This window comes from Bactrocera neohumeralis, chromosome 2 (assembly GCF_024586455.1).
Source record: "Bactrocera neohumeralis isolate Rockhampton chromosome 2, APGP_CSIRO_Bneo_wtdbg2-racon-allhic-juicebox.fasta_v2, whole genome shotgun sequence".
Lineage (NCBI taxonomy): Eukaryota > Metazoa > Arthropoda > Insecta > Diptera > Tephritidae > Bactrocera > Bactrocera neohumeralis.
The window spans coordinates 43,780,121-43,805,217 of NC_065919.1; the positions used below are offsets into that span (position 1 = coordinate 43,780,121).

The window sequence follows — 25,097 nt, forward strand, 5'->3', positions numbered from 1 at the left end:
TTTTACGTTGTCCGATCGTAGTTCGAGAAGTTCTGAAATATCTTTGTTAGAGAACTTTGTATTGTACTTATTTCATTCAGTAAGCCTATTTATAGCGCATATTGCTTCATTGTAAGGTACAAACTCTGGAGCTTCGGAAACATTGGCATTATCTTCAGCCGTGTCTGCGTCCTTTTCATTCTCATCAATCAAGCCGGCATTCCATGCAGTAATATCTTCAACTGAGAGAATGCAATCAATGTAACTCTCTCCTTATGTATTTGCATTCCATACTAGGGTGGGTCGATTCCGGACTTTTTTCGATTCGGGATTTCTAATAGTGCAGAAAAGTTGCCTTAGTACTTCCTGATTCCAATGAAGAGATCGGATTGTATCTTCAACCCCAACTCCGGCCTTGAAATTTCGGAAATTCGCCTAAAATCGTGAAATTCTCTACCTAGCGCCTGAAATACGCATCTCATGGCAAAATGTATAAAACAAAAGTTATTTGTCACGTATGGCCGTAGGACGAACCGTTCCCGAGATACGAGCGAAAGTGCGGCGCGCCACAGCGCAAGGTGAAAATCGGCTTGCGGCCACACTTCGTTGACGTTGATTTCGCCGAGTGCTATCACTTATATTCTCTCAACAGAACACAGAACTCAAAATGTCTGTATCTAAATTTAAATTTAGACAGAAATGGCCTGTGTTTGGCATATATCCGTAAAATCTCTCTGAGTCCCAGTTACCTACTTACCAGGATGTTCTTTTGTGTTATCAGTTTGAAAGATTTCGTATAGGGCGAATCCGAGGCGACAACTATGAACCTAGGAGTAAAGAGGTTACAGAAATAGTTGCAAAAAAGGTTGAAAATACTTTCAAAAAGTCATCTATTCCGATATTTTCACACACCAGAGTTGTGGAAATGCTCACCACATACCATAAGAAATTTCTGATTCTTAAACAAATGCGACTTTGTCTCTTCTGCCGGAAAATTATTTGACATCGCTGCTTGCAAATGCATTTATTTTTCTTCTTGCACTTGTCCAAAGGAAAGGAAAGTTCCTATCTATGAACATCCATTTCTCTTGGACCAGAGAACCAGAAGAATTGGTCGCATTGGAAGTGTTGATCTACCTGAAACAAAAAAGATTACAAAGAAAAATGAACGTAAAGAAAAGCTTTCAAAACGTCATTCAACATCAACACTTACCAGAAAAGTATCAGCTAGAACACGTGACCATTCAGATCAGCCAGACTCTCATACAGACGACAACAATGTAGGTGCGTCGCACATGGATTCTTCCAAAAACGATGCTGATGATGAATTTTCTCTTCCATCCTCTAAAATCAAACAAAACAGACTAGTATTAGAGCACACTGCTTTAGCTGCCCAAAGATTTGCAGTAAGTGATAGAGCAGTGGCATTGATTGTTTCATCTGTTTTTCTGGATGCCAAAAAAGCAGGTGTGATAACAGAGGATCAGGCGAGCTTTATCACTGACAAATACAAGATTAGTCGGGCAAAAAAAAGTGTTTGAGTTAAGCTCCAAAACACCGAAAGTATTGACTCCGTATATGGGCTGTATTTTGACGACCGCAAAGACAATACACTTACACAAGTCAGCGAAGGTGAACAGTAATACCGCGACACTGTCAAAGAGGAACATATTTCTCTTATAGCGGAACCTGGTTGTCATTACTTTGGCCACGTCACCTCTCCTTCCGGGTCAGCTGAGGATGAGGCGCAAGCTTTATAGCAACATTTACAAGACAATTCAGTTGATGTGCAACATCTAGAAGTTGTCGGTGCTGATGGCACCAACACGAACACAGGTTGGAAAGGTGGAATCATTCGAAAACTAGAAGAAAGAATAGGTAGGCCATTACAGTGGGTTGTTTGTCTTCTACATTTCAACGAACTTCCATTTCGTGCTCTTTTCGAACACATAGATGGTGTCTCAAAGAGTTCAAATACATTCTCTGGCGACGTAGGTAAACTGCTCCCTGATTGTGAGAAGTTGCCTGTTCTCAAATTTGTAAGTTTTCCATCCTGCCAATTACCTTCTGAGGTTATTAATCCGACCCAACTTAACACAGACCAAGCTTATCTCTATAAAATATCAGAAGCTGTTATATCCGGTCAATGTTCCTCAGATTTAGCGTCGATGCATCCAGGTAACATGTGCAAATCTCGCTGGCTCACCTGTGCAAATAGAATTCTGAGATTATACATTTCTACTGACAAACCAACAAAGGAAATAAAGATTTTGGTCAAGTACATACTTACAGTTTACTCACCTTTGTGGTTCTCAATAAGATTCAACAGTTCAATCAAAGATGGCTCGCGCCATCTCTATGCTGCAATTCAAAGGTCGAGATACTTACCTGCTAAACTGCGCAAGGTTGTCGATTCATCCATTCAACAGAATGCTTTCTTTGCTTTTCCAGAAAACATTCTCCTTAGTATGATGACTGACGAACGGATAGAAGTCAGAAAGTTGGCCCTTGACCGTCTTCTGGCAGCCAGAGAAGCAGAGTCTGACACTGTAAAAGGAAGGGTTAGATGTAATAAAGTGCCAAAGCTGAATTTCAAAGCTAATAATTATTACGATATGATTAACTGAAAGATAATTACCTTGACTGTTCCACCAGTTCTTTGTTCAAACGAAGAACTCATAAAAGGGCTGTCGGGAGACACTGCAGAGATATGGAAATTTAGTGAATTCCCCTCTTACACCGTGGCAGTCGAGAGAACCGTCAAACTGGTGACAGAGGCATCTTCTAAAGTTATTGGCCCCCAATCTCGTGATCGTTTTATACGGTCTACACTGAAATCTAGGCAACAAGTGCCAAAGTTTAGTACAAAATCTGATTTTATCAATAAATTTGACACAGATTCAGACTAAAATAAGCCTGACGTATGGTTGGTTGGTTGGGTTGGGCTTGGGAGGAACCCGAAGAGCAGCACCTCCACGCGGTGGGTTCTGGGTGACCAATACAGGTTAGTTGAGAGCTGCAACAATTTTCACCTTGCGCTGTGGCGCGCCGCATTTTCGCTCGTATCTCGGGAACGACCATGATCACATATACCATTTCGGTAGCAAATGACGTGACAAATAACTTTTGTTTTATACATTTTGCCATGAGATGCGTATTTCAGGCGCTAGGTAGACAACTTCACGATTTTAGGCGAATTTCCGAAATTTCAAGGCCGGAGTTGGGGTTGAAGATGCAATCCGATCTCAAAACAAAAAGTTGCATTGGAATCAGGAAGTACTAAGGCAACTTTTCCGCACTATTAGAAATCCCGAATCGATAAAAGTCCGGTATCGACCCACCCTATTTCATACCGACGCTCGAATTTTGAAAACCAGCCTTGACTAAAATTATTTGGAGTTCTATTTGGATAAATTTGTCCAAAAAGATGATTTGCTTTAGCTTTCGAAATGGGATTTCTTATTGGACAGTGTCTGGTTGGTTTAAGGACCACTTGTACAGCTGATTTTTCAAACCCACGTATTTATGATAATGTGAAGTTTTTCTCTTGATTTCGTCACATGTACCTGACACTGCTGTGTAAATATTTTCTTTGTTTTTTTTTATTTTTGAAGTTGAAGCTTCAGAAACATGAAAATCCATGGCTAATCTATTAGCCAAAACGCCTTCATATAAGTTTTGTAAACTCTTACATTTATCGGTGACTAACGGTAAATTCTGTTACATTTTGTTATTTTTGTTTTGGAGTACCCATGTGTACAGCACTACATATGTATGTAAACACAAACGATATGTCAGAAGTTAAATGACATTAGAAATTGAAAAAAGTCTTGAAAAAATTAAGAAGAACTTACCTTTTTGAGGTTCCGTATGGCGACTGAAGGCTGCTTGACTTTTCCGCATACTTAACTCTTGTGCGTCTTAACTTTTCTGAGCTTTTTATATTAAAAAAAATCGTTTGAATATATTACTTGAACTTTAAATTACTTTTCTGAAAAATTTTTTCAATTGTAAGTTTTCTTAAACACCTTCTAGTTAACACATACATACATTACAAGTTTTGTTTTTAGTACAAAAGATAGCTCTTCTAAGGATTGTCTCTGAAAAAAAACCTTTTTAAGGCCCCTTAAGTTGTATTTATATAGTTTACACATTTTATTTAATACAATTGTTTAAAAAACTGGCTACTCTTTTAAAACATTATATTTGGAAATTATTTTTGTTTATACATTGTAAATAAAACGAAAAATGTTTATATATTCATATATACTTATTTTGTCGCCTTTAAAGTAATCGCCACCAGATGTAATAAACGTATGCCAACGTTTATTTTATTCCTTGAACCACTTTTCATATCACTTTTTGGCCTTCAGCTAATTTTGTTTTATCTCCTTGATCGACTGAAAACTGGTTCCACGGAGCGGCAATTTCAGTTTGGGAAACAAGAAAACACGAAGACAAATGCGGTTGATCGATGGTATTCATTACGTTTTTGGCTTTTATTTCGGTCACAATCGTGGCTTGATGCGACGGATCATCTTGAGTCTTGAGCGGCTTTGGCCTAGTTTTTTTCATTTCGGCACGTTTTTTTCGACTAGTTGACTAGTTGTTGACTAGTTTGCATGTCTCATCGGCAGTTATATTGCTCTCCCTGAATGTGGGATTGGAATTCGAACGATAAAGCATGTCCAAAAAGACCTGTTTACTCTGTTTGAAAAAGAACGCAAGAACGCGTCCCATACCCAAAATATTCACCAAAACGAACTCACGAGAGATGTTCACTTGCAATCTCTCTAACACTTGTCTGAATATTTTCAAGCACCATATTCTTCACATATTCTTTCACTTTCAGTTGAAGAGGTCGAAGGCCGTCCAGAAGAAGGTATGTCTTAAGCGTCTCTCGACAGTAATTTTCGAACATTCGCTACGATTCCGTAAACGAAATACAAAATTTGAGACAATATCTTTGTGCGATATTTTTATCCTTTGTCAAAATCGCAACGCACTACTGAGGTGTATCGACTTAAGCAGCTGCTGTAAACAAACTGGTTGACGGATCGCGCTCATATTGGGCTTGGTCATTAAGGACAGTCCTACCAACTTAGCAAAATACAATTTTTACTATTCGTATGGCTTTGTGGGGAATTTGAAAATGTTTGTAGTAGGACAGTTTGCATTTTTGAAATGCGAAATAGTATTTCCAGTTTTCACATAAACAAACATACGTGTAGCTGTTGTATTGGTTGAAATTGGCCTTAAGTTCGCACAAGGGTTAAAAAGCACTAATGCAAAACACATTTTTAAGCTTAACTTGAAAGCTCATGTACTTCGGTTATTGGCGTTGAATTAAGTGAAGCTTCAAAACTAAGCCTAAAAGTAGGCTTCAATTATTAAGTTTTATGTAGTGATTCAAAAGAACAACTAAAACCGCTACTCAACAATATTTTAACGTTTTTGTCACATGAAAAATCATATAAAATTTTGATTGTACTAGGGCGTTACTAAACAATAATATGTGTCTAAAAAAAAATTAAACTTGAGGTTTTCTTGTGATATCAAAATATTTATTTTCTTAAAAAGTACAAGGATGCAATAGATGTATAGTACATATTTATCTATAATTCAAGAACGGCAGAACCGATTTCGCTGAAAATCATATTGTTTTATGTAAAAAGTCATAACAATTCATACCATACATGTATATAAAAATTATATTTAAAATCATTAGCATTTGTTCAATATCGACGTAAGAATTATTTGAATATTTTTTTACTTAAAAAATAATAATAATAATAAAATAAAATAAATTGCATTACAACTACTGCTAGGTAGAGTAATTTTTGTTTATACACATATGTATGTATGTGAATTATACTTATTGTTGTGAGTGAAAAGAGCGGTTTGTTTTGAACACACCACGTGAACCTAGTAGATGCATTGCCATGTATTGCGACAACTTTGTTAGAAGATGGACGGACGACGAAGAGACATTCATAACAAATCAAACAGAACATGAAGCATAGTAATAAATAGCGGTATAGTTACAGTGTTGGGAAAAAGTGGCGCCATTTATAAGCCGACTGATATTTTAGAATCTGCTATCTTTATCGATTTTCCATTGAAAACATGACATTTCATAGATTGGAAGTGAAGTTATTGCGTTTTAAGTATCAGTATGTTGGTGTTATCGGTGCGAGAATGAGCCTCGAACAAAGAGCCAACATTAAATTTTGTTTAAAAATTGGTAAAACTTTTACCGAAACGTTTTAATTGATGAAACAAGTTTATGGCGTTGATTGCCTATCCCGAAGCAGAGTGCACGAGTGGTTTCAACGTTTTCAAAGTGGTCCTGAGGACACAAATGACGATCAACATATAGGCCAATCAAGATCCATGATCACCGGATATTCCATCGAAACTGTGCGTTAATTCGTCAAAACTCAGCCGAAATCATCATTGAAATTCATGGAAGTGGAATTGGATATCTCCAAAACATCGATTTATCGCATTTTGACAGAACATTTGGACTTGGTTTGGTTTGTTCCGCACAAATTGACTGACGACCGAAAATTGCTCGGAATCCGACATTCGAAGGACGATTATTTGACCAAAAATCACATTTTAACCATTAACCACTCCCCGTATACTACACCTGATATGGCACCGTGTGACTTCTTCCTTTTCGAAAAAATGCATTTTCCCATGAAAGGAAAGCGTTATGCAGACGTAGAGGGCATTCAAAAGGCTTGCACCGGCATACTGGCTACCATACCGGTCAACAAGCTAAAACACTCGTTCGACATGCTTTTGGACCGTGCAAAAAGCTGTATTGAAGCAAAAGGATAAAATAAATTGGTTTTGCTGATAAAGTCTTTTTTTAAGTCCTGTTTACTTTGAAACGCACCTTGTAGTACATTCTTTGGTATTTATTTTTTGAAGATTATCTCTTTCAAATGTAGTCCGCGGCCACGTCTTAGATGTTCCATCCGTTGAGTCGAGCGTTTCGCCTGGGAACTGGCGAATCACACACGTAATATTTTGCTCCAAGGTATCGAAGTGGGATTGTCGACATAAGCTTCAGACTTTACATATCCCCGTAGCAAAAAGACTAACGGTGTGATATCACAAGATCTTGGTGGTCAATCGACCGGCCCAAAACGTGAAATTATCTGCTCTCCGAAGTGTTTTCTTAATAAATCCAAACCTCAATAAATCTCAACCATACGAATTACTGCCGAGTCAACTCTCCACGATCTCCGCGTACACGCTTAGCTACAGTTGCAATATTTTCTTCACTGCGAGCTGGACGTGGTCTATTCAGTCGAATATTATTCAATAATGAATGCTGGGCCTCAAGATCGGTGATGGTGTTGTGAATAGTACGCTCAGTAGGCACATTCTTTACAGAATATGAATTTTCGCAATAAAGTTGAACGATTTATAAGCATTGTTCGGTCGTAAGTCTTTCCATGATAAAAGACCAAATTTGGATGACTGCGTACAAATCGATTTGGAGGCTTTGGCACAGGCAGTTCGGCACTATGTAGGAAGGGTTTGTTAGCCGGAAACAAATTTGGATTTTGGGTAGGGAGTTGGTACTTGTTTGCTATGCCTGTTGTTTGAGTCAAACGAAAATAGAAATCAATTACATAATCCTTTGGTTCGGACCCAATCATTAGAAGGCAAATGGCTTATGTCTAGGTTTTTGTTTAGTGCAACCTATTAGCAGTCTCACAGATGTTACACAACATTTATGTGGAACCAAGTGATTCCTAAAAAGAAATCCAAATTAGTCTAAAAAGTACTCTTGAATTAATGACGCGAGATTACGACGCTGAAAATTTAAAAGTTAAATCTATGTTCGATGTAACAAACGTAGTATATATGAATGTATGATGTAACTTCACCGAATGAAAACAATTGTGCGGTCATATTAAATAAATTATTAAAGAAATACTCGTATATGGTGTGAAATGAATATGCAGCTGTCACAAAACAACTAGATGTGATTGAAATTCAATTATTACATATTTGTTAATGATGATACACTGACATGAACAAAAATCATCACATAGTTCGTGTGACAAACATATTTTTGACTTTTCGTCAAATTTACTTTAAGAGAAACCTGTAGAATACAACAACATTTTTATAGATTTAAACATACCTAGTTTGCACTTTTGTTAAGGTTTCGAATGCTTTCTTCTTAAATGTTAATTATTATGAAGAATCTTCGATAGCGAATCCTATTTGCATATTAATATTCTAATTCAGTAAGAGGTTTCTGTCGCTATTTCAGACATTTTGAAACAAAGTATCAGTTTGAGAACAGTTATTATTTCTAACACAGTCTCTAGTCACAAATAATAACAAATCAAAAAATAAATATACAATTATAAATAAATAAAAAATTTTAATATAGAATATGCCACCTTTTTTGTCAAAAAAGATATACGAACCAATATATGAGTATCTGTATATACACATGTAATTTAAATCTTTCTTTTCGAATTTTAAGGTATTTAATTGTTCCGGCAGCTAAACTCTTAGTTCCATAATTCTCTTGCTTATTGGGTTGCTTCTATGAAGTTTTAATGCTGCTCGATTTTCTAAGAATTATTCTTAACACTCACTAGCAATAAATATGCAAACATTATGTCATATAAAATAATAAAACATTTAACTGTTCAGAGCAGGGTAAATAATTTTTCGGAATAAAAAAATTATAGTAGGACGAAACTCACCAAGGGTAACCTCTTGGTTTACGGATTTCAAAAAATCGAATTATTTATTGCCATATTAAATTTTACAATGCCTGTAGAATATTGTCTCAAACTTTCAAGTTGATCCGATTAATAGTTTCGGAGATACAATCTTGAGAACTTGTGCGCTCGCGGCTAGCTAGGCTAGTGCACGGTCTTTAAATGTGTTTTTCGCGAAACTGTGCTTTTGATGTCGGTTGGCAAAATTTTTCGAGACCTACTCAACCGATCTTCATGAAATTTTGCACAGATCTTTGAGATACAATTCTTAAAGACCTAAAGGATTTTTTTCTTATTACAACTATTAAAAAGAAATTACGCGAAATTTTCATTTTTACAAAGTCCAATTTGCAGATTTTTTTTCCTTCGTCCACGTTCTAAGTTATGGTTCTAACTAAACCACGTACTTTTTCACCTTAGATGATCCTGAAAGGAGTTATCATGTCAACGCTGGCGCATCTTTTTACCGAAGAGTCAACGGAAATGACGCCGCACGTTTAAAATATTTCTTCAAGAAATTTCGGAATTTCTTTATAAATAGTGTACATATGTTTCTAGAAATAAAAAGTTCTAATAAAATATTTAATTTTTTATATGACAAAAAATTGTTGAAAAGACTGTTTTTTTACCCGAAGAAACCCATGTGCCCCTTAAAACAAGGAAGGTAAAAACGAAATATTAAATAGGTAGAAAATTTACAACGTTTGTATTAACACCATTTTTACAAAACCTCAAAATGTACACGATATTTTAAATATTTATTTGTGTTTTATATATTAAGTAGTAAACTTTCCTTTTTATGTCCCAAACTACAATGAATAGCTTTTAGTTTTAAATATTTGTTATTTTACCTCACTTTGTCTTATCTTATTTTGACATCAAAAACACCATATACTTTCATTCGTAAAACTCTCATTCAAAATATCAACTTTTTCTTAGTTTTATGAGTTTTATATTAGCTGAACTGTATATGGAAATACCTGAAGAAAACAATCTTTATTTTCTGACGGTGTACAAAAAATTATAGCTGCAATTTCTTCCTCTCGATATTCAGTTTTGTGAAAAGCTAAGTGAGTTCTGTTAAGGGGAGTGCGGTTAATTCGTGTAAAACACGACCCATTTTCATAATTTTGCTTTTATTAAACAGTGCAAATCTTATTTTTAAAAACCTATGGTGCATGACTTTTAAATAATATTATGTTTAATTTTTATATTGTTCTGGATCGTCTCATAAGTCAAAAGTTGAATCACCGAGCCCTTCATAACTTGATCTTGAATACTCAGAAATAAAAAAAATCAAAGTTATATGATTAGATAATTTAAAATTTTCACTTTTTGGAAACACTATGAAAGAAAAACCGATATTTTTTGGCAAAAATTCGGTTACTTTTTCATTGTAAAATAAAATTGTTAATAAATTTAGGGAGAAACAGTGTTAACTCGTATATTATGTATAAAAATAGGGTTCAAGGTTTCCAAAGGAAGTTTTGATATTATGAGAAGCAACGACTTTGTAAACGTGTGTTGTGTACGAAACTTTAAATTTTGGAACACTGATGTAAACATCCAAAGCAGAAAGATTATTAAGATTAAATCGCTGTCATTGTTTCTAATATGCATTCATACATATGTTTACAAAAAGCTATTTTTAAATACGCAATATGGGAGCTCTCACTAAATCTGATTCAAAAATTCAAAGAGATTCAAGTTCAAAGGTTCCCTTCCTCTATTGCACATACCGATAGTTATTAATCAGTTAGGGTAATTCCCAGAATTTTTGCTGATAATCCAAAAAGCAATGGTAGTCTAAATTCGAGCGGAACCAGATTTGAGTAGTCTTCGAACATTTTTGGAATATGAAAATTAATAATAGCGTATTAAATATTTCGAAATTATATCTAGTTTTAATAAATTTAAAAAGGTTACACTTCTCGAATCACAAATCTACAAATCAAACGTTTTTCTGGTATTTAGATCAAAGTAATAAGGAGGCGTAATATCAAATTACTGTTGTGGGCTACTTTTGTCAGTTTAATAATCTTGACTCCAACTAACCGAATTATTCGTTACACATTTCTCAAATTACATTAATTAATTTTAGGATTGAATGGATATTGACCTACTTCACCAAAATAACTGAATTAAGGCATCACTTGACGCGATCTAATGTGTTTCATGGAATGCAATGCGGAAATTTCCAAGATCTCTGCAACTGATTCTGATCATGCGAGTTCTACATTCATTGTTCTCTGTTTACGCCAAATATAGTAGTAAGACCTAACGAATTATATGTAAATAGAGATCTCAATTCTTTGTAATTATTAAAGTAATTTTAGCTTTATCTGAGTGCAAAACGGATTGTGCGGATGCTAAAAATAGTTAGGCAACCATGACTAAATGAGCAGGTCTCAGCAAGTGTTTAGTGAGAGGTACACATTACTGTATAGGTAAAGTTAAATATAGAAGAGCTGAGTAAAACGAAAACTAAACAAACAAACATTTAACGCACCTCTCACCTTTCCGGCGATCAGCTGTCATTTGGTTAGTGTAGAGACCAATCAGCCGTTCGGCGGCATTGCAAGGTAAAGAGCGCGCACCGTAGCGACGGTGTTTAGAGAGCGCTTAAGTACAATTTGAAGCTGCTGTCGCTTTGATTGCGTGCGATAGTCTCCGCAATCGAGAAGAATAACAAAAGCCAGCAATCAGCGTTGGACTTGAAACTCGGAAGCTCGGTCGAAGCTTTGTTGTGGCGTCCACGGTCTACTCACTATCAGTCGTGGCCACAGCTGTGACGGTTGAACAAGCAACGCTCGGCGAACGGAGCTCGATCAGTGCCCAACGATTAGCGTGCAAAGCAAACAACAACGGATCACGCTGCCGATTTACAAAGCAAAAGTGAAAAACAAATAAAATAAAAGCAAAATAATAATAAGCCGATAATTTAATAAGCAGACAACAAAAAAACAAAAAATTTATGAAAAAGTGTAGTGAAGAGCAGCAAACGAAATAAAAACACTTAAATTTAGTTAAAGTAGGAAGCAATATAGCGTGTTTTTCGGGCTTCGGTTATTTGTAGACGACACCGAAGCGTGTACAAACAAACGAATATCCAGTGGAAATACCAGTCCAAGTGTGGATTTAAGTTTTCGCTTGGGCGCACACGACGCACGTGTTGATGTCGCGGATGTGATAAAAGCGCGCAGCTTAAACAGTTCGTGTACACGGCATACTCAAGCTTCTGGGAAATTCTATAAAGTGTGCCAAATTTGTAAAAAAAAAAATCAAAAATATAAAATCCGTTTTTGTGCTGTGCACCAAGTGTGCCTTGTGTCTTGAATACTCTGCCTAATTTATTGCTGTGACAAAGCGTACTGCGCTGATTCAGAAGTCTAAAAATGTCCCACACAACTTCTTGGTGCTCGCGGCCGGCTTTGCCGCTTTTGTTCTTCACTTATTTGTTTCTGGTGAGTGTTACAACAATGTGAATCAGCACAAGCTGTTTTACTTTACATCGCTTTTATTAACTCCTTTTGCTATATTACTAATATGTGTGTATATATGTGTGGTGTACGGAGTTAATATGCTAATTATGGAACTGAGTGCATATATGTGGTTATTATTTCAGAACTTAGCTAAAAAAATTGAGTAACATCTTGCAATTTCATGAAATGTTATCAGTCGCTTTTGCATATTCTAACTTTGAATTTTTGTGTTGCCTGTCTTTATTTAAGTCTGACTCATTGGTCTACAGAACATCAACTTCATTCACAAAGCTCAGGAAATTTTCCTTGAACAGCACAACACAGATCTGTGTTATCATTCGCAGTCATCATTTATAGTTATATGAGCAATAATACTTATAACTTCGACTATACCGGTAATCAATTCGAATAACAGCTGTAATCTGTAGTGGTCCAATAAGAATAATATATTCGGAGATCGTATAGCCTTATGTAAACCTTGCCGAAATTCATGAAAATATTTCGTCAATTGAAAAGGTTTACAATACAAGAACTTTATTTTGATCGGTCAGTGTTTATGGTCGCTATATTTAATAGAGGTCTGATATCGACGGTTCCGAAAACTAAGTAGCTTCTTTGGAAGAGAAAGACTTACAAATCGTTATCTCAAACACCGAGGGACTAGCTTGCATATATTTGACAGTCGACAGGGTGATCTGTGATATACATATGTAGGTATATTAGGAATATGTAGTTCGGAGAAATTTCACTCGCATTCAGCGCTAAACCACATTATGGTTACTAAATCCACAATCCAAATTTGATCATCATAAGAGGTTTAAAATATGATGGAAATCAATATATAAATTGCATATATTGGTGTGAAGGGAAGATCCGGACTGTTGCAACTTTTGCTACCCAACTTCACAATGTAATGTTATGCACCAAATTTTTTTTGGAAATTAGCCGATTAGTTCCTGAGGTAGAGGATTTCACTTAAACGTGGGCGGCGCCACATACATTGTCCAATTGTGACCCTTCTCCACCATCTCGGCTGTAAAATTTAATATCTGTGACGTATTTATTTAATGAGTTATCGCACCTTTACTAATTTTTAGCATTACTGTTAAATGGAGAGTGATTATTATCTGATTTCTCCTATTTTGACAGTGCGCGAAGATGTGCTCCTCTAATCGAGTTTGGTACTTTGTGAAATATGTGCTATAAGCCTCCTTATCTATCTCGATTAGTTTAAGGTGAACTATTTTACTCTGTATCACTATGTTGCGAGAGTATATATACTTAATTTTCAAACAATTAAATTTATAATCACTCATAAAAACATACAGATGCATATTATCTGTGCCTATTTAGCTTTTATATATTGAATTTGTATTCTGAACCTAAATAGCCTTATCAAGTTGCATTTATAAACAAAAATAGCAAGTGTGCCAAAAGCTGCATAGCATTTAAAAAAAAATAATTTAGAAAAAAAAAAAACAGTCCATATATTGAAAATTCTGAATTGGCCTATCCCCTAAATTCGTTTATGGCGATCTTGGAACTTTACGAAATTAAATTTGTAAAATAATTAATTTTTTGGTTGGAAATAGGCCTGTGTCAGATCCGAAAAATACAATAAAGACGGAGGTGATAAGAAGTAATTTTGTATTTTTTCTCTATGATTTGAGACTAAGTACATTGCCTCTGGCACAGCCTTGGGCCGCAGACTTTGCACGGAACTTTGTATACCCAAATAATTATTTCTACAGGGAGATCCATTTCGAGGTTCTCTACTTTTTTATAGAAAAAACACAGAAACTTCAAATTGAATGGGGAATGTTTATTACCATTCGAAATAACAATAACAGACTTTACATATCCCTACAGGAAAAAGTTTAATCTCGATCTTGGTAGCCAATCGCCCGCCCAAAAATTGAAATTATCTGCTCACCAAAGTGTTCTCTCAATGAATCCATTGATTGGTGCGATGTGTGTGAACTGGCGCCGTTTTGTTAAAATGAAATGTCGCCGAGATCACGAGCTTTAATTTCAGGCATCAAATAGTCGGTTATCATGGCGCTTGACGGTTACGTTTTCACCGGCAGAAATTATGGACCGATGATTCCACCGGCTCACTTTATTTTTTACGCTTTAAATTGTGGATTTTGACGCAAAATGCGCCAAGTCGTTCCATACATCCGTCCTGTTGCTGCGAACAGCGCCGAATCGACTCTCCACGGTCTTCGTGTATACTCTCAGCTACGACAGCTATATTCTCTTCACTGCGTGCTTGACGTGTTCAATTCAGTCGAATATTGGTTAGTCAAAAAAGTTTATTCGTATTTTGTCAATAGATGCCGCTGCAATAGTATATCTCCAATGCTACCAATCACATTGTGTCATTTAACCAAAAAAAAATTTAAAATTTTTATATAAAAAAGGAAAGAATGCCACCCAAACCATCAATGTAATTTGTGAAGTTTAGGGAGACGATTCTGTGTAGTGAGTTCGTGTAGCACAACAATGTTTCGCGCGCTTCTGTTCTGGAAGTTTCGATGTGAAAGATGCATCTCGCTCTGGTCGACCTATCTTTGAAAAAATCGATATAATTATGGAACAGATTGACCAGGACCGTCACATAAGCAGCCATGACATAGCTAAGGAACTTAACATTCATCATCATTTCGAACCATTTAAAAAAGGCTGGCTACAAAAAGGAGCTCGATGTTTGGGTCCCACATGAATTGTCTGTGAAAAATTTCATGGACCAAATTAAATTTTTCTTTGCTGAATTGAAATGAAATCGAACCATTTTTGAAACAAATGGTAACAGGAGACGAACAGTGGATCAAATACGAAAATAATGTGCCCCAGCCTGATCGAACGATGGATTCAACATGTAACTGTCAACAACTGAAGAGATTGAAGCAAGCAATCGAAAAAAACGACCAGAACTGATCAGCTGAAATGGCTTCGTCTTCCGTCAGGACAACGCTAGACCATACACTCCTTTGATGACTCAGTACAAACGGGAGAGCTTGGCTGGGAAGTTTTGATTCATCCACCATAGAGTCCTGACCTTGAACCGTCGGATTACCATTTGTTTCGGTCAATGCAGAACTCCCTTAATAGAGTAAAGTTGGCTTCAAACGAAGCCTGTGAAAATCATTTGTCGCAGTTTTTCGCCTAGAAACCAGAAAAGTTTAACACTGATGGAATAACGTCTCTAGCGGAAAAATTGCAAAAAGTGGTCGGCCAAAATATTTAATTTGGTTCGTTAAAGTTCATTATAATTAAAAAAAAAAATAAGTTGAAGTTTTATTAAAAATACGAAAAGACTTTTTTGACTGCTTTATATTAACCAAAAATGAATGCTGGGTCTCAAGATAGCAGATGTTGTCGCAAATAGTACGCTTAGTAGGCCGATTATGTTGACCAAGTTGGGTGAAGAGCGCGAAACATATTATTTACAGAACTTGAATTTTCATAATAAAGTTGAACGATTTTTAAACGTTGTTCAGGCATAAGCCTTTCCATGATAATATGCCAAACAATACTGAACAAAAATAACATGACAGCTTGACACGACTCACGTGTGTTCTATCAAAAAAAGATTATTGAAAAAGTATCTATATTTGGATCACCCGTTTTTTGTCGGAGGTCTGAGGACAGCAGGTGAGGATAGTGTCAGATCTGGAGAATACAATAAAAATGGAAGTCATTCGAAGTAATTTTGTCTTTAAAAAATAGTCATGGTACATTGCCTCCGGTATGAGCCGTAGGCCGCAGACTTTTTACGCAATTTTATATACCCAAATAATTACTATTTCTACAACCTCAGAGTCTTAATTCAATTGTTCAAAATTTACAACTTTTATTATGTATAGTATATTTTGTAGGTTAGTAGCATACTTTCGGAGAAGTATTACTAATTTTTCAGCCTCTCTAGTATATATGTATGTACATATATAATATTTAATAATAACCAATATTTTTCTAGTTAATTCAGTACATCCGCGAAAAGCGAAACTATCTCTTAAATCAATGAAAAGTACATACACATATGCTTTTCACCTGCATGACTTTCGTGCATATTTATTAATTTCCAAGAACAAATCTTTAGCGATTAGTGTTTCAAACTAAATCACTTGCATTTTCAGAATTCGCGTTCGAATTTGTATCGCATTTTTACTAACAGACATTGCGAGTATCAGCTTGGCTTCTATATTTAAAATCTCATTATAGCTTAAATCACCCACACTCAGGGCTAGTATTTCTACAAAGTCAAACGTTCGGTTGCTTGATGTAATGTGTTAATTGCCACCGCAATGAATTTCAGTTTACAGTTATGCAAACTTTGCATTTGCAAATTATCTCAAACGTGAAATGTTCAAGTCGCAATTTCTTTTTACAAACGGCTGCACAATAAATTATTTTCAACGTTTATGAGCTTGACTTAAAATATTGGCTCATCGCGCTCTGGTCGCTTAGTCAATAAGCTTTTTCGAAGCTACGCCTTCCTTGCAAGGCGGTGCACAAATATGTATACGTTACATAATATTTACTTAGGTTCACACAAACATTTATATTGTCAATTGTTTGTCTGCGCTTCTTCTATGAGTTTCGTGTCTTCAGGTTTTCCGCTAAATATTAAGTTAATGGTAGATATACAATACTTACTTTTCTGTTAAAGATTTGTGACTGTTTGCGGAAAAACAATTTCAATCAAATTTTCCAACTAACAGCACTTAAATGTTTAGGTTTCTAATATGTTGTTGTTGTCTTCGATTTAAAGTGCGTTTCAAAATAAAGTGTGAACAAAATCATTTAGTAATTTAAGCGTTTTTGTTCTGGAAAATCTTTATGTGGTTCGACAGCTCTGCTGGAATGATGTGCTATTAATAATTTGATGACATAAGATTACTTAGATCAAGCTTAGTGCTTAAAACATACAAAGTATCTGTTAGTTAAATAAAAATGCGAATAAAGTCTTCCAAATAACTTCTTTTGAGTCAATACAAGTATGCCCCTATTTTCTATGCACTTGTCATAAGCCTCGGCTGATTGCCTTCAACGAATGACTTTTAATTGGTTCAATGAAATGTTTTTTCGAATCGGATTTCTTAGTTCTTAAAACAGAAACAAATCTCAAGAATCCATAAAAGGCGTCTATGGTGACTGAATGATGACTCTGGTTTCGTCTTTGATCAAAAAATCGGTTAGAATCTTGCTAGAATATGACGCGGCATCAAAGTGGTGAAAAATCTATGAATTATCTGCCCACGAATTTTCTCAAGTTGAAGCCTCAAAATGACCAAGTAGTATTCCTTATTTGCCTTAAATATTATAATCATCTACCCAAGTTTCGTCATGTAATGATGCGTTTGATGACTGCAGGGTCGTCAGCTTCGTTGGCAAGGGTCTATTTTGCGAATGCAAAACAGTACAAGAACTTGAGATGCTCTACCATCTATCTGATGTCAACATGATGATTCCAGCACTATTCTAAATTCTACTTTCGCACTTAAAGAAACAACTTCAATATCCGCATGTACAGCTCTCACACTAATATAAAATTAGAAAAAATTTGCACACAGTTTTATTTACTTCCCTGACTTTCTTAGCCACTTAAACTTTGCCTCAACTCAAACAGTTTTAAGGTTCGACGTTCATAAAAGGGGATGCAAATATTTGTATATACACTCCACTCCGCTCCATTTTTTTCATTTGGTACTCTATTTATTCAATTGTTGCTACATATTATTATTATTTTTCCATTTACTTAGAACTCATGTTTGTTAGAAAGAAAAATATTTGTTTCTTCTGACGAACATGGCAATTATAACTTGCAGAGAACCTTTTTTAGCTGCTTTAAATAAGCAAAGCTGTTCTTTACCATATTACCACTATTTAGTATTCAACATTAAACAAAAATGTTGCGTAGGTTTTGCTCTCGTTTGTTTGCAAATCTTTATAAACAGGGATAAATATCGAAAACATATATTATACTGTAATAAAAACTTTTTTTCAGAGTTTATTTTATAATTTGCTAGTTTACAGTCATTAAGTTTTCTATCGTGCTGGAAAGGCTGTTTTTGTTCTTCATATTATATTGATTTATCCGAAAATTTAAACGGATGGATGCGCATCGGCGTTAGTTTGATACTCATATTTGCTCTTAGAGTCTTGAAGTTTGTCTGGATATTTTTCATAATTTGGTCATTTTGGCTATCGAGAAAATTTTCCTCAATCAAAACAAACCTTTTCCAAGCTTCATTTTCCTATACAGTTATAACCTTGATAACAGTATATTTTATTAATTGCCGTATTTGAGACAATCAATATTAGGAATATTGGCATAGCTTTGAGAATATTTTGCACTTTACCGGTTTTTGTTTCAAGTGGTGAACGTTCGTTTGGTGCTTTATCAAGCATAAAAAATTCAGTGGGCAGCATGTCAGGACTAGCTACACGAGGCCTAGAGGTGGAATTAGACAAGAAGTTGGATAGTCCATCCGTTGAGTCAAATTTTCGATGACTCGTTCGAGCATTTCGACAGGTAACTGGCGAATGACACGCGTGATGTTTTGCCATAAGGCCTCAATCGAAGCGGGATTGTCCGCATAGACTTCACACTTTACATATCCCCACAGGAAAAAGTATAACGGTGTGATATCACACGATCTTAGTGGTCAATCGACCGGCTCAAAACGTGAAATTATCTGCTCAATAAATCCATTGATTGATGTGATGAGTGGAAAGAGGCGACGTCTGTTTGAAACCAATTATCGTCGAGAGCACGAGCTTCAATTTCAGATATCAAATAGTCGGTTATCATAGCGCGATAGCTGTCCGTCAAACGTTCTCACCGGCATCATTTGTCAGGAAATATGGACCGATGCTTCCACCGACCCATAAACTATACCAAACCGTTGTTTTTTCTGAATGAAAAGGTTGTTCTTTGTTTCAAATGCGGCAATTTTACTTATTCATATACCCATTCAGCCAGAAATGGTTCTCATAGCTGAAAAAAATTTGGCTCGAAAACGTTAGAACTTTTCAAGGCCCATAGACCGAAGCGATGTAGCTAGGGAGTGCCGAGCAGCTTCAATTCTTCAATAATACTGAACAAAAATAACATGACAGCTTGACACGACTCAAACGTGATATGTAAAAAACAGTGCCTCTACTTGGATCACCCGCTATTTCGGTATTATGTGAAAGTCTATGTATTTTGGTTTGCAAAATCCTACAATACAAATTTGTTCTACACAACATCAAGCACGAAAGCAAATTTAATATACATAGGTGTGATGAGAGCATTAAAACACTAATTCGTATTAGACTTATTTTTCTCAAGCAATAAAGTAGTAAGTGTGAAGAAATTTAGTGAAATTTGGAGGGTATGGAGAGGGACTCCATACCCTGGGCCCGGGTTTCCTCTTTTTGGCCCTGCATACGTAGGTTGCTGTATATATTTCTGGCCTAATAATGTAAATAGGCATATTTATCAACGAAAATGGTTTTTTTTTTGCCGATTGCTGTTTTGTTTCGGGCTCTTACGCATAGATCCATGATTCGTCACCTGTGACGATCTTATAAACGTCTTTTGAAGCACCGCGATCGTATTTTTTCAGCATTTCTTTACACCAATCCACACGAGCCTTTTTTTGAGCGATTGTCAAATTGTGCGGGATCCAACGAGAACAAACCTATTTTACGGCCAGGTGTTCATGCAATATCGAATGTATGCTGGTGGGAGAAATGCATAGGCATGCCTCTATCTGAAGGTATGTCTTGCATTATCAGTTCACGTACGGCATTGATGTTTTCTGGCACAACGGCTGTTTTTGGACGACCTTCACGGAATTCGTCTTTGAGCGAGCGTCGGCCACGATTGAATTCGTTGTACCAGTTTTTCACAGTGCTATAGGATGGTGCTTCATAGCCATACAAAGATTTGAGTTCATCGATGCACTCTTGTCGTGATAATCCACGTCGAAAGTTGTGAAAAATGATCGCACGAAAATGTTCACGAGTTAATTCCATTTTTTGGCCGAGATCAACTTTTCAATTCCCTGTAAATAAAACAATTCACGATTAAATGACAAAACGTTCTGAGTGATGTTATGCTAAAAATGTCAAACTTTCCAATGGAAATGTCAGATTGCACCTGGCAACACTTAGTGTTGCCCTAGGCCAGAATATATATAGCAGCCTTCGTATTCAATACTTTCATGAATCAATTCGTAATCTCGACAACTGAAAGTGTCAAAATTATCAAAGCTATCAAGTTCAAGAACATTTTCGTTTAGAGCTGTGTTATTTATGTAATATTAATATTAACAAGAGTTTACGCTTAACTTGTAGTGTGCGTGCATTCACTTCAGTTCACCCATTTAATCATTCAAATGTGGACCTTTTGAGTCGGCACTCACAGCCTATGGCATAGGTGGCTCTTCATTTATATTCATTATATTTTAATGAGCGTTTCAAAGCGAGCTAATGTGAACGTTCTAAACAAATATTCAACGGATGGGTCAAATCGCGGTGAACTACAAATGCATTTAAATTATATGTCTTATACATACATATTTGTATATTCATAGTATAAACAGATGCGCTTCTGCTATTCAATTTAATTACCATATTTATATATGTAGAACTTACATTGTGTATTTCGTTTTGTAGAAATGAAAAATAACTTGACCAGCTTTGAAAAAGCATGTGACCACATGATCACAAACTATTTCTAAACAATTATCCAGTAAAATTGTCGCTGAAGGTATTTTCTCATGCGAAAATGTCAATTGTTGCTGCTAATAATACGCTTTAATTTAATTGCATTGCATTCTGCGCTAATAAATTAGTTTCATACTCTTTGTTTTGCTAATTTCTAACTTCATAAACAGCCAAGAACAAACTGGAAAATCCACTATTTCCTCGTGTTAATTGTTGTTGTTTAGACTGCATGTAATTGGCATTATAATGGGTCGTTTTTGTAATGAATAAGCTATCCGAAACCTTAGAGTAGTTTTTAAATAAAGTTTGAAATTATACACGCCACCTTCCATGGGGTCAATATACATACTCAAACAAGAATAATTTCCATTAAACTCAAAACACCTTTTTATAAGTTATTTGATTACAAAGGTACTTCAGGTACTAATTGTTTCGATACAATTTTCTGCAAATAAGTTTCACTAGGTATATATCGAAACAAAAGTATTGCAACTGTTGTAGCAATAAGATTTTTCTGCGAAATAATTACCTTTTACAAAATAAACGTATCTTAAATACCATTATGAACTATACTCAGTGGTGGTTTTTTCTGAGAATCTGTCTGAAATCTAACGTTACTCTTGCTCTGTGATAGGTCCAGATGTATGAAGAATAAACTCAAACTAAATCCGCCGTAATGCGACCTTTGTCCCTTGACCGCTGGTTTGGTTTCAGTTGCATCCCTTGCGCTAACGTCTTCGCTCTCGCTCAGCACCTTCTTGGCCCACTCAATTACATTAGTGTGCTGCTCAGACACCTGACCAGCATGCTTATCATCATAGTGTTCCATGTTTTTGGCCGCCAAGCGGTGGTTTGCCTTCAGGTTCCTATCTATCGCTGTCTTGCTTCTGCCTCATGTGGAGGCTTTTATGAGTTTAGCAGAGGTTCTTTTGTTAGTGCTGGCGATTCCGCCGCAAATGAAGGCTCTACCCTTTTCGGTTACTGGCGGTTTTCTACTGGCATATCCCATCCTATTACTCGTAGAGTCGCCTGATATAAAAACTCCTACACTCCCACTTGGGACAGATCTGGGTGTCGGTTTCGACATCCCTTCACTCCTCTTTCCGTCAACATTTGTCCTTTTTAATACTGTTCATGCAAAGGGGTCCCTACTCAGAAGCGCTATCCGGCCCCGGAAAGGCAGTCGCCTTTAATGGTCAGAAATTTGTCTCAGAAAGGAGGACAAGACGAGGGTTGACGCACACTCTTATGAGACTATACTTTCAGAGCCTACTAGCGCAAAAAAGAAGTGGTGTCAATTTACTTGTACACCTACCAATCAGAGACCTGTCAAGGTTTTAAGGAGACAGGGGCGATTGTGACATTAGTCCGTCAGCCATTACTGATGAGTGTCAACCCATCATACTCAGGTGTCAGAATTCCGCAACCACCAGCCCAGGGTTTTACCAAAATCCTAAAGAGGTAACCTTACTCATAATCCGGTTTCACAGCTATGAGAGAAGGGCATGTGCATATTTGATAGAAGATATTCTCTTCGATTATAGCTGATTGTACTGAAGAAATTAATAAAAACAAAAAAACGCGTTAACTTCGGCTGCACCGAAGCTAATATACCCTTCACAAGTGTATTTCTTTTAGTAACTATGTGTTCAGTTTGTATGGCAGCTATATGCCTTAATAACCCGATCTGAACAATTTCTTCGGAGATTACATTGTTGCCTTAGAAAATAATCTATATCAAATTTCAGATGTGAAAGTTTTACATATAAGAGCTTGATTCCGACCGTCAGTTTGACAGACGGACAGACAGACCGACATACATGGCTAAATCGACTCAGCTCAACATTTTATATATATACTTTATAGGATCTCCGACACCCTCTGGGTGTTACAAACTTCGTGACAAACTTATTATACCCTGTTCAGGGTATATTAAGGATATACAAGTACTAGCAATATCTCTCGAATATGGGCAATTGCATTAGTATTTTTCTCAAAACGGGAGTTAAAATGGAAACCAACACTATTTTCTAGATATATGTGGCTAAACTTGATACTTTGTATTGGCTTCAAACGATTTTGAACGGGGATTTAAGCTGCAAACAATCTTTTTAGCAAAGTTTTGACATATGAGCTCTATTTATGTTGTTTACAGTATTTTAAAATATTCATCTCGGCCAAAAATGAAACTAAATCGCGAACATTTTAACGCGATTATTTTTACAATAGTGCATAGATGAACTTAATTAAATTTTTGACGATGAAGCTCCATCAAGGATCGTTCCCACGACAGTGGGGTCTACGTAATCGGAACGGAGCCGAATTTTTATCCTGCCAAAGACAGTCAACTCGGCAGAATTATGCCGCTACAACAATAACAAGCAGTGATGGCTGGTAATGTGAATTCAATCGAGATAATAGATCATTCCAAGACGAATTTCGTAAAGGCCGTCAATAATAATTTGTTGTGGAAACTATTGATATTATTATGCTTTCTGCATATATTTGATTTATATTTGATATCTTAATATTTGATTTATTCTCTAATTCCGGCATATACCTTCTGATATAAACATTTTATTTCAAATGTTTAATCATAACAATTTCGACTACATTGTGTTTCACAGGAAATGTCGTTAGTACTTCCTTTAAAACCGACCCATCTTAATGCCTACTCAGATGCAATGTACATATGTTAAGTAAGTGTAATAAAAAGTTGATTGTTTGAAACCGATTTTGACGCTGATAATATCTTGTAAGCTGAGAGTTCGTAAAATGCTGATTCCACGAAAGTTAATTACGGGCACACAAACACATTATTTTAGCAGAAATACAATGCATTTTAATGAAAGCATTTCAATGAATTTACAGTTTGATTTTATTTTGCTTCTCTTCTCTTCTTATTATTATTGTTCTTTGGACCTGCTGTAATGAAAATTGTTTATTATTAATAGCAATAATTACAATGTATGTGGAATCCTCATGACATGAGCATCGTGTAATTGATCACACTTTTGTGTAGGCGAAAAGGGACTTTTTCACCAGAAATTGTAGTTTTCTTTTTACGATTGTCGTGAAATTAAATTTCCACTAATCATGTTTGATTTTCAATACACAGACTTTTTACTAACGACAGTTATTTTTCAGTTTTTTTTCGTACTTTTCGACTTGTGTTATAATAATGCTAAATTTAGTTGTACACTCACCTGTAAAATTTATACAGCACACATTACCAATTCCATTGGGATAAATCGAAAATTGTCAATTGCGTGTACTTTCTTTTTCACATCGCGCTTATTCACGTCACCCCGATTAATTTTGAAATTCATTGACCGTGATTGAGATGACCGCAAACGGATGGCTTTGCAAAACCACAAATATTTGTGGCAAAGAAATGAAAGAATAAATTTATATGTATGTAATGCGTACGAGTATACCCTGTAGTGAAAATAACTAGTTTTAAACCACCTTATATTGAGTGCGAACTGAACCACAAGTCCTAACATTTTAGTAGGCTGATACTTTTTTCTGCACAATCAAATGCCATTATGGACAATGGATTGGCACCAGTATATCCAGTTTAGATTAGTTAGTTTCTGTTCACATATTTTCTGTGTAAACTAGTATTTTTCAAAGTTTATTTCAGTTTCTTTCATATTCAAATATATACTCTAAGTTTTGTATAAATATCTATATATAACAGGTCAATTGAAAGATCACGGCCTATCATATTAAAACACATAGTTCAATTCAAAAGTGATATACTGATTATAGCGTCCCTCTAACTATTTGACACTTTTGAGGTCTGAGAACAAGAAATAGTCGCTGGGGATCAGATCTGGAGAATACGGTGTATACGGAGGCAATTCAATTTTTTTTCCTCCGGCAGAGTCCGGAAACTAGCCATGAAGCCAAGTTTTTGCTTCAACTGTATTTTTTCCCTTCAAAAAGCTATATTTTATCCACACGCGAAATTTTTTTGAAACAATTTTTTTCATAATAACAAAAGTAGCTTCACTCAAAATGATATAATTCATAAATTAATGGCCGGACAGTAAATTTATACAGGCGCATTCTGAAGGTTAAGACTAACAAAAGATGGATTCAATTCTACTAGCGCCATCTATGTATCATCACAGGTGCTTTTCAA

At 35.8% G+C, this 25,097-nt stretch overlaps 1 protein-coding gene across 1 annotated transcript in view; it reads left to right on the forward strand.

Annotated features, from left to right (window-relative positions):
• Positions 1-11,356: 11,356 nt before the first annotated feature.
• LOC126759385 (uncharacterized) overlaps positions 11,357-25,097 on the forward strand; it is a 31,553-nt gene continuing 17,812 nt past the window's right edge. The window contains exon 1 of the mRNA XM_050474178.1: positions 11,357-12,205. Within this exon, the coding sequence (XP_050330135.1) occupies positions 12,137-12,205 (69 nt within the window). The 5' untranslated portion in view covers positions 11,357-12,136. The remainder of the gene's footprint in view (positions 12,206-25,097) is intronic.